Source organism: Accipiter gentilis, chromosome 19 (assembly GCF_929443795.1).
Source record: "Accipiter gentilis chromosome 19, bAccGen1.1, whole genome shotgun sequence".
NCBI classification, from domain to species: domain Eukaryota; kingdom Metazoa; phylum Chordata; class Aves; order Accipitriformes; family Accipitridae; genus Astur; species Astur gentilis.
In genome coordinates, this window is record NC_064898.1 from 2,025,087 (window position 1) to 2,043,229 (window position 18,143).

Below are 18,143 nucleotides of genomic sequence, written 5' to 3' on the forward strand. Positions count from 1 at the left end.
CCATTCCCACTGCATCTGGGAAGGGACTTTGGAAAAGTTCCTGCAAGGCACATTATGATGGACTTCGTTGTTCAGAAGAAAAAGATGTGGCTTTTTGACCCTACAAGCAGAGTCCTCTGCTGGAGTCCTGCTAAACCAGGTAAGGTCCCATGGGTATATCTGAATTTGTCTGATCCAATTGTCCTTACTACTGAGATAGACTTTTTCCTGCCTAGCTGGTGCATCAAATAGGATTTACGATGGAATTAAGTGTTACAAAGCTTAGCACTGCTGGGGCAGAGGCACTTTTTTGTGTGTGCGACAGCAGAAGCGTAAGCACCAGGAGCACTTCAGCAGTGGCAACCCAGAGGCTAAGAGAGGGCTGATACCTAGAGGTTTGAGAATGGCAGTGGCAGGAGTGCACAGCTGTAAATACCCGTGGTTTGCCTTAAGTGTAACAGAAGCACCGAAGAATAGATCCATAGTCCAGTTCTATCTGCTTTTGTGCGCATTTGAAGTATGGCTTATCACATGAAAGCTTTTGGACAACCCCTCTGGCGTACAAGCTCCACTTCTTTCCACTGGAGTCACTGGAGATCCACTGCCTATGGGGGGTAACAACAATGTGCTGTGTTTACCCTATTGTAAGCAACAGACTTTGTTTTCTGCACAACTTTCCTGCAAAAACCTGGTTTTGGTTTTTGCTAAGAAAGCAAAGGATGTTTACACATTTAAGGCTCTCCCTATATAAGAAACAACAACTTTCAGAAATCTAGAGCCCACGGACATTTAGAGAACTCATACTACTTATAAAGGGGAAAAAAAAGTGAATTGGGTTCATATTGAAATGTAGATTGGTACAGGATTTACTATGGATTATTTATCCCCCCTCAAAATCCTTATTTCATGAGCCATCAGGTCAGAACATGAGAGAATGAACAGCCACAATGGAGATTACTTTCTGAAGAAAGCCACATGTATTTGTGTGATGGTCACGAAGTTACAGATGTTCATTTCCAGGATTGTAATTTGCGGAAGCCTCATTACCTGACGTAGACCATGGAGATGACACTTCCCTTAAAGGCATATTAATAGTTTATGTCATTTTCTTCATCAGCTTAGACATGCTTGTTGGTCACCATCGTTGCTGGAAACGTGCACACTTCCTAATGTTCAGAGTTTCTATGTACGATGGTATGCATAGCATGAAAATTATAAATGTAAAGAACAAGAGTCAGCAAGGGCATGTACAATTTTGCCTACTTTTAGTGTTCCATCCAAGTGCTTGTTCAACCATATTTTTGTCCTTTCCCCCGGTCTCCCTCCTCTTCTATGTTACACGTGTATGTTGTGCGCGCCCTGCCCAGTATCGCTAAAAATTGCTAACTCTTGACGATTTGAGGGCAGACAGAGAGGGCATCTGTTGTATGTCGTGGCTTTTTTTTGATGCCTGGTGATAATGTTGATACAGCTACTTTGATCTTTAAGCAGTTTGACTTCATGGAAGAGATTCTGACCGTGTGGATGTCTAAGTAACATCCATCAGCTCATAAATCTAAATAATTCTCAAACGCTCCTACTGGTTTTATGATCTCCTAAATTATACAGTCTAAAGTATTTTTCAACTGTTCCACATTTCTGGCCAAGTCTTTGGAGATGGTGAAAGCTGAGCCTTTAGTGTCCTGTTTCTATGGCAGGAAGGGCACAGCAGCATTTGTAGGCCTGGGCAGATGAAGATGGTTTTCACCTGCTTTGTTCTTGGGCAGATGTTTGTCATGCTTAGAATCCATTCTCATTTTATGCCTTTATTAAAAACCTCCCCTCCACACAGCATAAATTTTGCAGCCTACTTGAGCTCTCATTGATGTTGCAAAGGTCTTTCCGTGGCAGATTTGAATAAAGGACGGATATTTTAATATTTTTTTGGTAATAACTCCTGTGGTTTAGGAGAGGGCTTTGTTACCACTGGAATGCAATAAAAGCCTCTTTTGAACGCTTTTGATGAAGGGTGAACTCTTTCCATGCCTGTATGTGTGCAGGGGTATGTGAGCAGTACCCGCCCAGGAGTCAGACCCTGCTCAGTCTTCCTCAAACTGGTCTTGACGTTTAAAAACTACTGCGAATGAAGGGCTCCCTCACATCTCAGATCAGCACCTTACAGACCCCAAACTGGGCTTCCTTTGCCCTATAAAATCTCTATTTGAAAAGATGTCTCTTCCAGACTTCTCAGATTTCTGAAAAAGTGCGATTGTAGAAGATATTTCACTTTGCCAGTGCTGTTCTGATTAAGCAGAGGAGGAAGAGGAGAGGAGGAGGACCTTCACACTGACCTCTCCTCCTCTTCCGAGCTCTGTGTTGGGCACTGACTACTGCATCCTTCTGGTCTCATTCAGACCAAATATGAGTTTTGACCAGATTTCCTCTGCAGAATGGCTCCAGGTAGGGCTATTTCATAGTATTGTATATCAGCAGGTTAAAATTGCCGAGGCATCTGTCAGAGCACGGCAAGTATCACTGCTTTCCTCTTTCCCAAATACTGTGTGGCCAGCAATGGCACTTTGCAGCCAGAGGGAAACAAAGAGCCATTACTCTCAGCGTGCGCTCCTGATCAGGATGTATATTGATAGTTTGTTCTAGGAAGAAGGGTTTATGAGTGCCTCTGGCAACTGGTGGTGTGAGCTGCGCACCTATAAATTCTAAGTTGGCAATATCAAACAAAAAATATTCTCCGGCTATAGCCTGAGGTAACGGGGAGTGGGAAAAGCCAAGCTGCACTACTAATCCATAACCACAGAAATGACCTCCATTCCAAAACAAACACTATATAAAATTTTAAAAGCTGGCCAGCGTAATATATGTAATAAAATGTCAGTAGTATAATTCAAACCAACCTTAGAAATTGGGATATATAGCATTTGGTCATTTATACCCTTCTGTATCAGCATTAGCTAAGAACAAAGGTTGACAGCCATTCAGGAGCTCATTCTGCCCAATGAATATCATCACCAAACCCTTCTGCTTTGACAGTAATACTTGCTAATTACCAGGCAGCACCTACACAATAACACACATATACTAATTTTAGAGACTTTAGTTTCATTTAAAACGTCATAAAGAAACATTAGTGAATTTCAATATTGTTATTGTGGATTTCACAACATTATAGCTGAGAGAAGACTCTAACCTTAGAGATTTGGCAGCAGTTGCATTTGAGAAGTGATAAACCCATTATATGCTCAGTAGATATCCCCCCATCTGTTAACAAAATAAAATTATAGAAAATGTTGGACTGAAATCAAATGTTTTTAATAACCAGTTTTCTTTCCCCCCCCAACAATAAAATAAATTCAGTATAACAAATAAAATGTAAAATGCACAACAGTTTACACAAGACAATCTTTACAGTTTCATGGGAGATTTTGAGATTTTCTCTGTAGAGTTTCTCCAGGTATTTCAGGCAGGTGTTTGCACTATCTGTAAGGGCCTCTTGCTATAATGAATTTCATTTTGTGGGAACCTACTTAACTCACCCTGCTTAGTTAAATTATTTAACAAATTAATTCTGCTTTGTCTCTAACTGTTTGCTGCATCTGCGCTCCATAGCTAAGGAACAGAAAATGGGATAGTGTTGGAGCTCTATGCTTCATTAGCCGATCGAGTTTAAAAGGCAGATACAAAATACAGAAAATGTACGTTATTTTCTGACTTCTCATTAGGGCAGGATGCTGTAGGTTTCATTTTTGTCCATCCATATGCCTCCTATCTTTACATCAGAGACCTGTTGGAGCATGCTAGGGCTTCTCTCCTGTCCACTTTTCCCTGCCCCTGCCCCGATGACGGGTCTGGCTGCAGCCTCCTGCTGTGGATGCAGCCCTCCCCAGTCTGTTAATAAAGACATTCCCTTAGATGAATGTTTTGAACTGTCAGAAATTGCACAAGCCAAGGACATATCTCTGGGTCCAAGCATGCTCCTCAAACGCTGCTAGAAACACTGGGGAATTTTTCTGACTCTTACTGGTATCTGGGAGACACTTCTTCACCCGATCCCTGAATCTTAGTCTGGCTTGTGCGTCTTTTAGAGAGGTGTGCTGAGCTCTTCTCTGAATACCTTCAAGCAGGGTTTTGGTGAGTTTGGTACTTTTTCGCATAGCCCTGATCTTGTGGTTTAGATTTGCTGTATCCTGTGTATGGAATTCTTTGCTGTAAGCAGGTTGCATGAAGTGATCCTTAATTCAAATCAGGATCCAGTAAAATGCAAATCCATTTATTCATTTACAGCATGCTAGCAGAAATCACAGTTACAGGTGCTCAGAAAGAAACACAGGAGAAAGAAAATCATACTGAAACTACTGTCACCAAGATTCAACCAGAAAATCCCCTCTCCTTGTATTTGCCTGACCTGCAGTAGAAGCTTCCCCGATGTATTTCTCCGTACACAACCTGTGCCCCAGGCTGTGCTCCCCAGGGACAACCTGCTTTCTGCAGAGCATGCCAGGTTTTATAGCTCGTCCCGTTCCTGGGGTCCTTCGTCTTCCTCCTCCCTTCCACCTCCCACCTCTCAACACGTTATCTCCTTTGACCTCACTGCAGGGATACCTATAACACGGCTCAGAGAGGGGACGGTTGGACAGGGTGGCTGAGCTTTAATCCATCGGAAGAACTGATCCAGCCAAGAATGAAACCAGTGGGGAATAAAAAAGGGAGAGAAGGTACCTCTTTCCGACCTGATCCCCTTCCTGACCCACTTTACATGGCAGATGGGGAGAAGCAGCCATCCCCACAGTGCAGGGAGAGTCCAGGTTTGGCTGGACCAAATGGAAAGGAGAGGCTGGATGGCCAACACCAGCTTGAGATGCCTTAACTGGTATAGATGCGAGGTATGTACTCCTGAGGCAGTCACCTCAGGGTGCGTTTGTTACCGGTGGAGAGAAATAAGTATGTATTACCACAGGAAGATTTCTCTCATGAGGTATCCTAGACACCTACAAGGCAGGTATCTCGTTAGTTCTAATGACTCCCTTTCCACAAGGGACTGTTTACATCTTTCCATTGACAACAAAGGTATCCTGGGGCGACATCTACAGATTTGGATATCTGATCTTAGACAGCTGGAGCATTGGGTGAAACAAATCCTGGGTTTAGTAGGTGCACTTCCATGCTGAGCATGTCCCAACCAATGGACTTGAAACCCATCTGCGTATTGCTAAATAGCTAAATGACATGAACGTACGTACAGGCCCCTTACTTGACTTGCCTCAGTGGGAATCAGTTCATTTGGGGACACTCTAGACCAGAATCTGTAAGCTTTGAGTCTCAGACTTCAGGAGATGTTTTTACAAGATGTTACACTTCAAATGCTAATGAATCAGATATTTAATTCAGGGGGTCACACCAGACTTTTGTTAGAAATTCAGACTTCAGCCTACTTCTCTTCTCCCTTGGAAGACACAGAGAAAACTATGATAAATTAAGTGTCAAGTGTGATATACAGATAAATGTTGCCATGAAGTGTGTTTCTCTGGAATTTAACCAGGCCTGTAAGCCAGTGTATCAGTGTAACCTAGATTTAGTAGTGGTAAAGTCAATTCAAAATGTCATCCTTCTGTATCCAAATACCTGTCAGTCTTCTTTTGCATGACATCTGTATGATTATAATTTTTTGAAATGTATGAAACAATTTTAAAATTTCAAAAAGCATTTTCTCACAACTAACTTGTAGGCACGCGTCGTTTTCTACTGTAAATAGCACTGAGCTTAAGTGTCTTGTGTAATAAGTGTCTTGAGTCTCTTTAGCCTCCGCATTCTCAATTACACATTGATTTTTAGTGTAGTGGATAGATAAGGAAAAGTGAACTTCTTAGTGAAATCAAGGAATGTATCTAGTCTTTCCTTAATTTAGATATGGACTTTCTGAGAAGCATTTAGCCTAACATTACCAACTGTCACTTTCTACTTATCAGCTGGAACTGGCGTCAAGGTGGGCTCTCCAGCTCTGCTTTGCCGTTACAGTGACTGGTTTCTGAAGATAGAGAGTTGACTCAGGTGATTCACTCAGGGTGTTATGACAGCTGTATTCTTATTTTCTTCCCTCATTTCACAGCAGTCTCCCCAGATAAGGCTTTGAAAGACAGAGCTAATAGGGTGCTTGTCAGCAACATGGCTTTACTTGTTAAGAAGCTGGGGGCAGTTGTGTTACTCAGATGGTGGTGGTGCTGCCCCCAGTTTCTTTCATCTGGATATTCCTACTTCAGGGAACAACATGTTGAGCAACAGTGTTTTGTATGATTTCTGCAGGGCAACTTGATTCCTCTGCATTGAAAAGAGGACAAGATGGTGCTTTTAGCAAAGATTTGGAAAGCCGTGCCAGGGTGGGAGTTGTCCCTTCTCATTATCCCATGGGAAAATGGGGTTGTCGAAGCCCCTAGCTGTGTGCTTCCAGTTGCCTGTGTTTGTTTTCTGTCTGATATGTCCTAGTGCTGCTCAGTCCAGGTCCTGTTGGCAAATCCAGAATTCTTGGGGAAATGTCTTTTGAAGATAAGAACTATACAGACTATCATCTGCCTGCTGCCTGACAATCCTCGCTGAGTAGCTGGTAAAGTTGCTCCTTTTACTTGTCCAGTCCATCACCATCACTAGCAGAAAATAATTTTAAAAGATTGTACAAAAAAGCTCCATGAAATTTTTGCAATATTTGATCACCCTTGCACTTCTATGATAAAATCAGTAAGATGATTGCACAGGTTTTTCTCTAGGCAAATGCCAATCATGAAGGTAGACTTACTGATCTTACAAAATTTGAGTGATCTTGGCTCAAAGAAGTCGCTTATGATCGTACCGTTTAACTGCACCTGTTTCATAAGAATCGTTATATATAAGTGCATTTTAGCAGCTGTAGGTGCATAGCTATTAAAAATAGACACTGTGATCTGAGGTATTTTCGATAGTACATGTGGCTTGCCAAATCTAGACAACTTTCTCAAATAGAAAAATGGTTTTAGTTGTTTTTAATTTTATTTCTGAAGTTTGGGTTACACCTATTAGGTACAATTAGATATAGTCTCTCTAGTAATAGCTGTTTTAACTAATAATAACCTTAAGATACAGTGTAAAACTTCTTTGTTTCTGTTTTGCTGCATTACATGGTATATATTGTATAATTATAGATAAGATGATTGCAAGAAACATGTAAATAGAAAGAATTTAAAATAAGCTTGAGGTTAAAATTTGCTTCACCAAAAACATGGGTTTGAGCTAAAATTGGCTATTGAAGTTGCTTGAACGCTGTTGGGAAATACAGAAGAGTGAGGATCCCATGTTCGACATACTTCTCACCTTTAGATGTAGTTTGTACGTACGGACTTAGGCCTAATTGATAGAAGAATTCTAGATAGCACACGAATGGATAAACGATAAATGGTAAAAAAAATAGTTGTTAATGAACTTTGTATTTTTGCTGTTGTCACTCTAATCCTTATTTAGCTTTTGTCTATACATGAATAGTGGATATTTCTATGAAAACCCCCTTAAGTTCCACAGAGTCTTCTCAGAAGTGAATTTATAATTAAAAATATTTTTTTACATGTAAATTTTTTTTTCATGCTTCTAGGAGACCCACTTTATTATGGAAAATAATGTTTACTACACTTATTACCACGTTATGTTGATCTCATTATTTTGGATAGTATTAGATGTATTTCAAAATCCAGGTTTTATATAAAATCTCTTCGCTCCAAACATCAAAAGGCATTGAGATCAATGTCAGACTGAAAAACTAAAGGTGAAGTATTCTCAAGTTCACAGAGAAGAAAGTCTTGGACAGGAGCAACCATAGTGCCTTCTGAACCAGTCTTGGAAATGAGTAGTTTTACTTCAGGCTGCAAAGGGATCGTATGCATTTGCTTGTTAGTGTCTGTTGCCAACCGTGAGTTACCCTGGACAATCCCAGAGCATATGCAAAAGATCTCCAGTCAGTATACATCATCACCGGCACTTAGGACACTCATGAAACCGAAAGATATCTTCTTTTTTGGAGTAACAATTCATCTGTCTAAAATGTTGCTATATATTCATCTGCAGTGGCATTTATAAGATTGCCTTTTATATCTTCATGGTTTTCTCCCCAGTCATTTATTTTCCAGCCAACCACTAAGTACATTCCTGTGAGTCCTTTATTTTTTTGTTAAAAGAGCTAGCCGGCTGCCTGTAAATCCCTGAAAGCTGCTGCTTATTATTTATTGTCATATGTGGTTGAAAGGCCAGCCTGTACTATAACGTGCGTAACTGCTTCAGCCCAATGAGGGAGGGGGCAGCTGCAAATGAAGAATTAGGCGGACTGTAGGTGTTGCCCCACACTTGCCCCTGGCAGCCCGGGGGATTGCCCAACGCACAAGAAACACGCTTTCTCAGATGAAATTTCCCCATCAGATGCTCAAAATTACTGTCCTCTTCCTGCCTTGAGCGGGCACACGGCTCCCTCGGAGGAGGGTTTGGAAGCCCCGGCTCCTCTTCCCCTCCTCTCTCGCGCCGTTGGCTTGGAACGGCCGCGAGATTAATAACGGGATGGAAATGAAGGAGCAGAGAGGGTGTCAGTAAAGTAATTTGATTCAGCTCAGGTGCTTGGGCTCCAAACCTTATTGCGGGGAGCAGCTGGTACCTCTCGCACGTCATCGGCATCGTCGCGTAATGAGTTCAGGCAGCGACACCCGCCCGGGGATTACACCCCGATCATCGCCAGCCTAATTGGGTGGCCTGGGGGAGCACGGGTGGAACTGAGCACCTCATTTGGCCCTGTGGCAACGTCGTCGTTGGCGGTGCGGGAGGCGGTTCCGCGTGATGCTTGAGGGCACGGAGCCTGGGAGTGAAGTGGTAACCGGAATCCTTCTCATTTTGGCCTGGAAACGGAGCATGTTTGGGACACAAACGTGAAATCAGTCCTTGTAACGTGTTTGTTGACATTTTTCTGGATTTCCAGCCTGTCTGATTTAAATCTTTGTCTCCTCTCATCCAATATTGCTATATTCTTGCCTTTGGTTTAATGAAACAAGCATTTGGCTCTGCAAGTAATCCTTCACCAGGTTTTTTTTTAAAAAAAACCACTTTTATCATACTGTCACAGTGAGGGACATCTTCAGGCTTGCTAGCAGAAGGCAACTGCTCTGGATGTCTCTACACTGTAGATTGACAGGAATTGGTGTAATCAACCACTATCTCTGAGGAGGAGAAAAAGTGCTTTGGTTTGACTTCAGCAACTCTTGTAGCTGTAGATCCATATTAAATGCCTAGAAATGGACATTTCCAGGAATTGCAGTCCCATAATATGATGGTCTATGGGCCAGATATAGAGAGATATTAGATTCTTAAAACAAGATTTGAGTATAATTTGAGTAGTGGCAGTATAAATACAAGTGTTTTACCCTTCAAACCCTGGTTTGTGAATGGCTGCACCTGTTAATCTGGAAAGGTTCCTGTGCACATCCCCAGTCTATTCTAGGATTGTTGGTGGAGACGCCTTATCTCTTTTTGCCTTAGATACAAAAAAGGGACTTGGGCTTGGGCTCCTAGTTTTGCCCTGAGCCCAGGTCCTGCCAGATTCCCTGACTAGTATTTCCACTGTTCCCTTTCTCCTCCTTGGTACCAACTAACCTTGCTATTTAATGATTTTGTTTGTTTGTTTTGTTTTGGCTTGTTTTTTTGCTAGAAAGTTCCCTAAGTAGCCAAAAGACTCATCCACGATTGAGCTGCCTTGCACACACACATGCACGCTTACTTGCGCTGTGAGGCAAGCACATGGTGACAAAAGGGATCCCAGGAACAGGGAGACGTTTGGGAGAAAGGGGTTGAGCAGTAAGTTGAAAATGTCCCTGTAGGCAACTTATCTTGAAGAAAAGTTGCAGGCAAGCAATCTTTTTTTTCAAGTTTTTGTCTTTATGTACATTCAAACCCCATCCTTTCACCCCTCCCTCAATTAACAGATTGCGCTTTGCAGAAAACCATAACCCTTGAGCGCTCTAGTTGTGTATGTGTTGCCTCATCACATTCATTATGGACTGACATGGAACTCAGAAGGTATTCCTGACTAGTGTACTGGCCAGATCATCCATCAGCGAAGAAGGATCAGCCCCCCTTGGGACACTAATCCCAGCCTAGATGGAATGAGGTGTATGTGAGTATGCTATCTGTAGACAGCTCCTGTGCAGGATCCATATTAATTCATTACACGCCTGGAGCTTTATGTCCCAGCTGAATCCTTCCCACCAGACATTCATGTAGGTGACTGGATAGCAGGCTTATCTCCCACAAGATAACTTCTTACCACTGAGGGACCTACCAAGTTAGGCCATAAGCCTCAGCAAGGAGGCTCTGACAACAGAGGAAGCTATAGCAACAGTGACGGTGGCTTATTACCTCTTTCCAAGGTATCCAGTTTCACGGACCTGAAGCTGGTGTCAATGATCTTCATGGAGGAACGGCCAAGGAGGACCCCTGGCCACATACCTCTTGAGGGCTACAGAGCGAGCAGAAGCTCTTTCCAGTCAATATTGATGTTCCCTCCCGTAAAGGTATACACAAAGCAGCACTCACGGAGAACGTGAGCCTGAGCGTGCCAAAAAGCAGTAAGGTCTCAAAGAGCTGAGCACCCTTCATGTAAGTTATTGCAACAGCTGTAGTCAGTGATCCCAAAGCTGTAGTCTTAGGGTGTAGTGCTCAAACAGGATAGAGCGGTCGTGTGCCTAAGCTTGTCAGTGGGAGTTATTACTTGGAGTCCCAAGTCCCGTCTGTCACGACTGGGTGATATGGTTGGTAGGCTGATGATCATGGAGACCAATGTGTAGGTGCCTTGGCTACATCTACCAACTTGAGCAATGGAAGGTGGAGGCTTTGGCACTGCGCTCTGCGCATCTGCACGGTGCAACTGGCACGCCGTTAACCCGTCACCCTCTGAACAACGCCCTGCAGTGTGCGTGGGCTGGGACGGGGTAAGGGCTGGTCCCGGGGAGGCTGGCAGCATGGCTGGAGTCCGTCATGCCACTTGCTTTCGGGTCAGAGAAGGGGCCTGACCTGTGTTAATTACTAGGAGAATAATACTCCCGCGTGACCGCCGGTTCCGCTCGAATAGACGGCTGAAAGATAGGATACCCTTTTCATTTCAGGTTTTTGCCTCCTGCAACTCACACCGGGACAGCAAGGAGCTTGGTGAAGAGATTTGTATGGGCCTTCTGGAGCCTCGCGTGTGTGTGCTTTATGCTGAATCTGATTTAGTTCTGCCTGGCAGTTAGGGGGAGGGAGGGCATGGGATGGATAGCAGGAGGGACATGGTTGCAGGAGAGAGAAATCCCAACTTACAGCCTGCTCTTCATGGCAAGTTAAAACAAGGGCGAGAGAAGGGTTCAGTAGAGGAAAGAGAGAGGGAAGGGGCATTGCAGGAGTGGAGCTGGGACAATCTGTTTGGGTCTATTTGGAAAAAAATGGACCGAGTGTTTTGCTGTAGAGGAACTCTGTCCCTCTCTGACTTTTCTCCAAGCCCCTGGCCCCTTCCCAGAGTCCTGCTGCCTTCCTGCTGAAGCGGTCCCTTTTTTTCTACTGCTATTATTTGAAAAGATGTGCACGCAGGGACACTGGCCACCAGGCACTATTTTACTTCCTGATTGATAGCTTTGTACAAACTGATGTATCTGAACAGCCATGGGCACTGGATTTATATGCGTAGCTGTACAGTAAGACTGAAAGACCACTTTCAATTGTTCTGCTGCCTTTTCTGGCAATCACTAGTTTTGCTACACAGTGAGGCAAACTAAAAGTGCATCATTCTTAAATTTGCACAGCTGTGATACTAGGATTAGCTTTGCCACAGGGCTTGGTCATTGCAGCATCGTGCCAAGACTAAGTCTCTTCAAAGTATAAACAGACACGAAACTTTTAAGCCAAATCCACTGGTGCCGATAGCTTTTAGCTGTCTCTAATCTTCTGGCACCAGGGGAGATATTTTTTTTCCTATCTAGTTTTGTACATAAAAGTATATTCTCTGCCTGATGTTAGGAACACTAGGCTGAAGGTAGCTTGGCATTGTGGCACCCTCAGGCACACAAAGCCCTTATGCCAATCTTTTAATGAATAAAAAGCACTCCGGGCTCCAAATTTTGCACGTAGGTACCCATGTTAGTTACCCAGGTCCTTGTTTGTGCAAATGGGGTGCAACTGAGAGGACTTACTTCTAACTAGTGATGTGGAGCTGTAGTGCTGTTTCGGCATGATGTCACCACAGCGAGACCCATAAACCGAGTCAGCTGTTCGTTTGGCAGATTTTCATCTACGTAAATCCCTCTGTAAACTAATTATATGGCCACAGCTTATAAATTTTACAAGAAAGCAATCTCCAGACTTGTTTTTCTTGTCAGTTACAGATCTTGAAACTTAACTGTAGATGTTGCAAAACTAATCACCAGGGTTAGAGAGTCTATAAACTGCACTGTATTGCATAGACATATAAATTTCCAGTACTTCTTTTCTTCTTTAAATACCTGCTTAAGTTTTAGTCCATTCAATTTTTAGTATTTGCAAGTAACACACACACACGCGCGCCTAAACAAAACCAGTCCACAATTAAACCCTTGGAAAATGTGAGCATAAACTCCAGCTGTAACTCTCCAAATGAAATATTTATATGTACTAGACATCTTGTATCAGGAGGCAGTTCTCTTGCTGTTATCAGAAGTCAGCCCTTCACTCCCTGTGTCTGCTTCGAATGCTTTTATCCCTGGCAGCACGAGGCTTGCTTCAAACACCCTGCTTGCTTGTCAGCAGGGTTGATGCACTGTATTATAACAAGCATTCGCCACAACTGTTGTTCACAGGCAGCTTTTTTAGCTCTGCAAGCACAACCCGTGAGATTCTCTATCAATGTAATGATTATTTAGCCAAGGCTCTTCCAGTAAATTGAGCCTAACTAGTCTTTCCTTGGGGTAAAATGCAGCAGCCTTTCTTTTATTGTTACTCTCGTAGAGAAAGCAGCATCGTCCCCAGCAGTGGTAGGATCTGGACAAGGAATAGCTGTTGCATCGTCCTCCCGGTGTGGCATTGGCTTAGAGTCCAATTCTTAACCTAGGACTAACTGGCAGGAACACAGCCAATAACTGCATATTATTTTCATTGTAGGTATATATTAGTTGCAGAGTTCTATCCTTAATGCTGCATCTCCCTTCGCTGAGATCGGTCGCATTTAACTGGTTTGGTCAAAGCTGCTTCATCTTCCACAGGCAGCTCTCAGAGACTCCCTGGAATCAGTAAGTCTCATTTCTATAAAGAAAAAAGGTGAGTCAGCCCAGCTTTACTGTGTGATAGAAATGGGGCAGCTGAAGCTTCGGAAAAGTCTTGTGGTATAAACTGCAGATCTGTGTATATAGCCTTTTTACTTTGAGAGACCCTGCAACAGATAGGTGTATACTAGTGTAATTAACACAAATCAACAGAGGAATTTAAATATCCTGGCACAATTATAACTTGGTTTTTTTCTTAAAAAATAGAATTTAAATAGGGAGTAAAAGGCAACAGTGGTGTTTCACCACAAAAACTATCAAGCTGGTCTATGTGACTATACCAGCCTGTTAATACATTGTCCTTGTCCTGTGCCTTTCTGGAAACTCCATTTTTATAACTTAAACTGTTATGGACATGGCACATCATTATTATTATTATTATTATTACTACTATTACTACTATGAGTCTGACTTGTTTGGGTACCCCTCCCTATGAATGCAATACAGTAGGATTTTTTTTTTTCTTTTTGTAATCCATGGACAATTTCTCATACAAAGGTTTGCTTGGGCACAAAAATTTCTACTTTGTGACTAAATTGTACTTCACATAATGCTGAGAGACTTCATAAAAACAACAGTATAATTAAGATAATAGTAATATTCCTTTTTGGTTTAACTGCAATAGTGCATTTTCTTAAATTGATTTGTTGCATAAAATATGAAAGTAGGGGTGATACTTGTATAATAATGGAAAGGAGGTTGCAACATACCAATAAACTGTTTCACATGCCGCTGTTAACATAAAAGTCCTCTCATCTCCTCCCCCATCTCTCCTCCAGCCCCAAAGTGATCAAGTTAGGTTATCCACTTCAAAAGCTGATTGATATAAATAGTTATCTGCTAAAACGTATAATGTATTCTAATAACATACTAAAATATTTGCTTTAGTTCATTTTGATAATTGTTTAGAGAACAGTCCTAAATGGAAAGGCAATGAGTGGGGCAACAAACTGAAGTGTTGGCTGTTATTCTGCTTTTTAGTCAACCGGGAGTTTTCCAATTATGAGGAAACTATTTTGCTTACCATTGCTACCTTAAATTAGACATCTGACATTTAGATAACTATCTATCTCCACTTACTTGCTATAATCTTTGTAGGGACCTCAGCATTTCCAAACTGCAATTTATCCCACCTGTTTTGTTCTGCTATGCTGGGAGTGTAGATATTTAACTGTCAATGCCCAAAATAAGATGAAATTAATTCCATCTTATCAGATATTGAGAGATACCCAAAACAGCTCTCATCAGATCTTTGCTTTCTGCGAGGTCTCTTACACAAGATTATTGCCTGTTCACAAGGATCAATATCCCTTAAAGGCTTTCATTTTTCACTTTGGCTGATCTTTAGTAGCTTCTCTTCATGTACTGACAATCAAAGGAGTTGCACTCTGTAACTTCTGTTTTATTTCCTGAGACCCCAGGAAATACAACCACCCAGGCGTGCATAATTTTTGGCATATACATAGTATATAAGAGAGGATTTCTTAAAATATTTGTTTGTTCCTAATGATAATGTGCATATTTTCATGAAAAGTTCATTGAAATGAAAAACAATCACTGAATTCTTTGCATATTTTATTTTTCTTTTTGATTTCCAACTCACACACATCTGGCATATTTTACATCTTTGCAATAAAACATGGTTACAATAGCTTAAGGAATTTATATATCCAAAATATTTCACCATGATCTCAAGATGAAATGAACTTGTCTTCCAGATGTTCAATATTCTCCCAATTCTAAGCTACAAACTCAAGATATTGCTTACAGACGGGTGATGAATAACTTAATCATTACGTTGATCCCCATGATTTCAGAATCTTATAAATACAAACAACAATGAAGAAGGAAATTCAGTGCTAAACTTACTAATACAAGGTGGATAACAAATAAGTAATCACATCAATAAATAATGATATGTTTCTGGTGCAAAGTGCCAATACAAAGAATCCATTATCTTTTTAAATAAATGACTGCAAGTGAGTGTAAATTCTGAGAAAATTACATTCCTGTTACATGCCTCATAGCCCTACCGACACAATATGTACATCTATGACAATACAGTCACCAAATATACAAAGAAGAAACATGAATTGAAGTGTATATACCCCTGGGTGTGTAATTTGATCAGTACAATGTGCAGAAAATTATTCCGATAGTTATCATTACAGTATTGTAAAACATGAAGTGCCTTAGTCTGAGTGGCTTCAGGTGAGATTTTTCAGAAGAACCGAAAAGAATAACCTCAGTCACCTTTACAATGAAGCTAAGGCCGTGAAATAAACCAAGCTGCTCAGAGGAAAAATAAGGGGAAAAAAATCACTGGGGGCTCTCTTGCCCATGACGTGTATGCCAAATGCTAATAATCCAGAAGTATAGCACTTTGTCTGTATTGGGAGTCATTTAAGCGTTGCAAAGTGTTAAACTGAACTTCCCTCTTTGCTCCCTTTCTGTCTAGTCTTTGAATTTAAAAGGGAGGAATTTAATCTCTATTGTATAAAGTATAAATATGGCAAATGATGGCTTTTTATCCAAATGCTTCATGAGCAGAACTCCACTTAAGAGGGGTAAAGTTTAGATTCAAAAAGTGAAAAACACGCATTGGTGGAAATGTCAAAATTACTGTTTGCGCCCAAATTCAACCCTTTAACACAAGCTGTACCCTTAGGCAGATCTCCAGTTTGATTTGTGTGAATGCACCTGTTCCTTCCAAGACATCAGGTTTAAAGTACATGCAAGTTGTAACTCCACAATAAAATTAAGAAACAGTTTTGTTCTTTATACAAGGTTTTACTTTTACAAAAGTATCCCTTTAAAGTTAAGATGTGCATCTGATGTACAAAGTATCAAACGTATTTTTTTTATCTCAGCTTGAAAAGAGGCTGGAGATGGGATGCATGTTAGGTTCAAAGCCTAAACATTGAAATAACTGGACACAAGGTTCCCCAGAATTTTCAAAAGTCTCTTGTGGCGCATCCTACTACCTTTTCTCAATAAACAAAGATATATGAAATAATTACCAAAACATCTCCTAATTCATATAATTTACATGATACAAGCTTGCTTTTCAGCAGCTGGTGTTCAGTTGTGAAAAAACACACAAAGTAAAATGGTTGCTGACTACAATGTACAGCTATTGCTGGGTGTAATGGAATGTACAACGGAGGTCAATGCAGACGTGGTTTTCCACCAGAGACTACACCTTTCATTGCAGCACTTGTGCTCTCAGCTTTACCTGGGCTTTCAGTTCTTCGTTCCGCTTCAGTATCTGTTCTGATGTTCATAATGCCACCGGTTAAAATCTATATTAAAAGCTACGATGCTGCCAGAAGCCATGCCAGTAATCAGAGTTCTGAAAAAGATAGAAAAGACGGTCCTGTCAATCCTCTTTCACCTTCTCAAGCAATGGTTTACCATAAACAGTGAAAAAGCTAAAAGAACGAGCCACTTTTTGCAACACTGTCTGAAGATTAAGCTCATGGGTGAGATTCAGTTTGCAATGGAGATGCTACATTTAGGATATCAACATGTGAGCCAAATTTCCATGTTCCTAGAATCACAGAATCATAGAATCATTTAGGTTGGAAAAGACCTTCAAGATCATCGAGTCCAACCATCAACCTTGCCCACTAAACCATGTCCTGGAGTACCCCATCTACTCGCTTTTTGAATACCTCCAGAGATGGTGACTCAACCGCTTCCCTGGGCAGCCTGTTCCAATGGTCAAGGGATACCTAGAGGTCTATCCCGTCGCCTTCATATAGGTAAAAGCACCGTGCCATTTGAGATGCTCTCGCATGTCCTGCCTTGCCTCCAGCTGCCTCTCCAGAAGGGTGTGGGTCTTCACCGGGTTCTTTGTCATATGGGCCACCCCAGGTACGTACCTCAGACCTCCAAGGTATTTCAAACAGTACTAACCGGCTACGGGTAATCAACGGAATTCGGCCCTAATCAGTTCCCTCAGTGCAGCCTGAGACCAAATCTCTACAGGTCACTGGCCATGTACTTTAGGGTGAGCTTAACTGCCCTCTAGACTCCGCAGGCTGTAGCAAGTAGATCACCACAGTCATTGCAAGACCTTACTCCTGTAGCTCACACGACGACACCTATGCCAGAACACCTCCATTCAGGTGTTTCGGAACCCAGCTGCCTAATTTTAGGCACCCCGTGCCACTGGAGGTGCCCCGGGACGGCTGACACGTCTCTGCCGGCAGCTGGGACACCAGACCCGCGGACTGCTCCGCGCTCCTGGCTGCAGCGGGGACCAGCTGGATATCCGACGGCCTCCCCGCCAGAACGAGCCGCCTCCGTGAAGACCACTGAACCCATCCCTTAATCACGAGCTGATCACACCTCGGTACTCCTAAAAAGCTTTACATTAAAATGTAGCCCCGTGTTTACATTGCTGTGGTGACAACAGTTGTGGTGATTTTCCAGCTATCACATATCCTCTAATTCTGGTAGCTGAGTTTTAGGTATCTAGCCCTACTTCTATCAAACCATAAAAAAATCTGTTCTCTGCTTAATTATGTGACAAAAGCTAAGCAGGTACTTAAAGTGCTTCGCACAGCTGGGACTTCCCAGCCTAGTATTACAATAAGAGACAGAGAAAATAGGCTAAGTGAAATTTTTTGCAGTGTAAATAGTGTAAATAAATCTCTTTGAACAGAACACGGTACTGTACGCATAAACTGGCAAAGCTCCAGAAATGAACAGGCCTCTTCCAGTAAGTTAGTTTCAATTAGACTAAGTTTGAGGCAAAAAACTTGTTTCAAGTCATCTACTCATACATGAGTAAATTAGGTATGTATTTTGTTTATAGGTGTTTTTGTTGCTTTACAAAATGGGTAT

The 18,143-nt window shown here is 41.9% G+C and overlaps 1 protein-coding gene across 8 annotated transcripts in view; it reads right to left on the reverse strand.

Moving 5' to 3' along the window:
* Positions 1 to 14,862: 14,862 nt before the first annotated feature.
* The window catches only part of NBEA (neurobeachin), a 509,146-nt gene continuing 505,865 nt past the window's right edge, over positions 14,863 to 18,143 (reverse strand). For all 8 annotated transcript variants that reach the window (XM_049822909.1, XM_049822905.1, XM_049822906.1 and 5 more), the window contains one exon: positions 14,863 to 16,644. In XM_049822909.1, the coding sequence (XP_049678866.1) occupies positions 16,554 to 16,644 (91 nt within the window). In that variant the 3' untranslated portion in view covers positions 14,863 to 16,553. The remainder of the gene's footprint in view (positions 16,645 to 18,143) is intronic.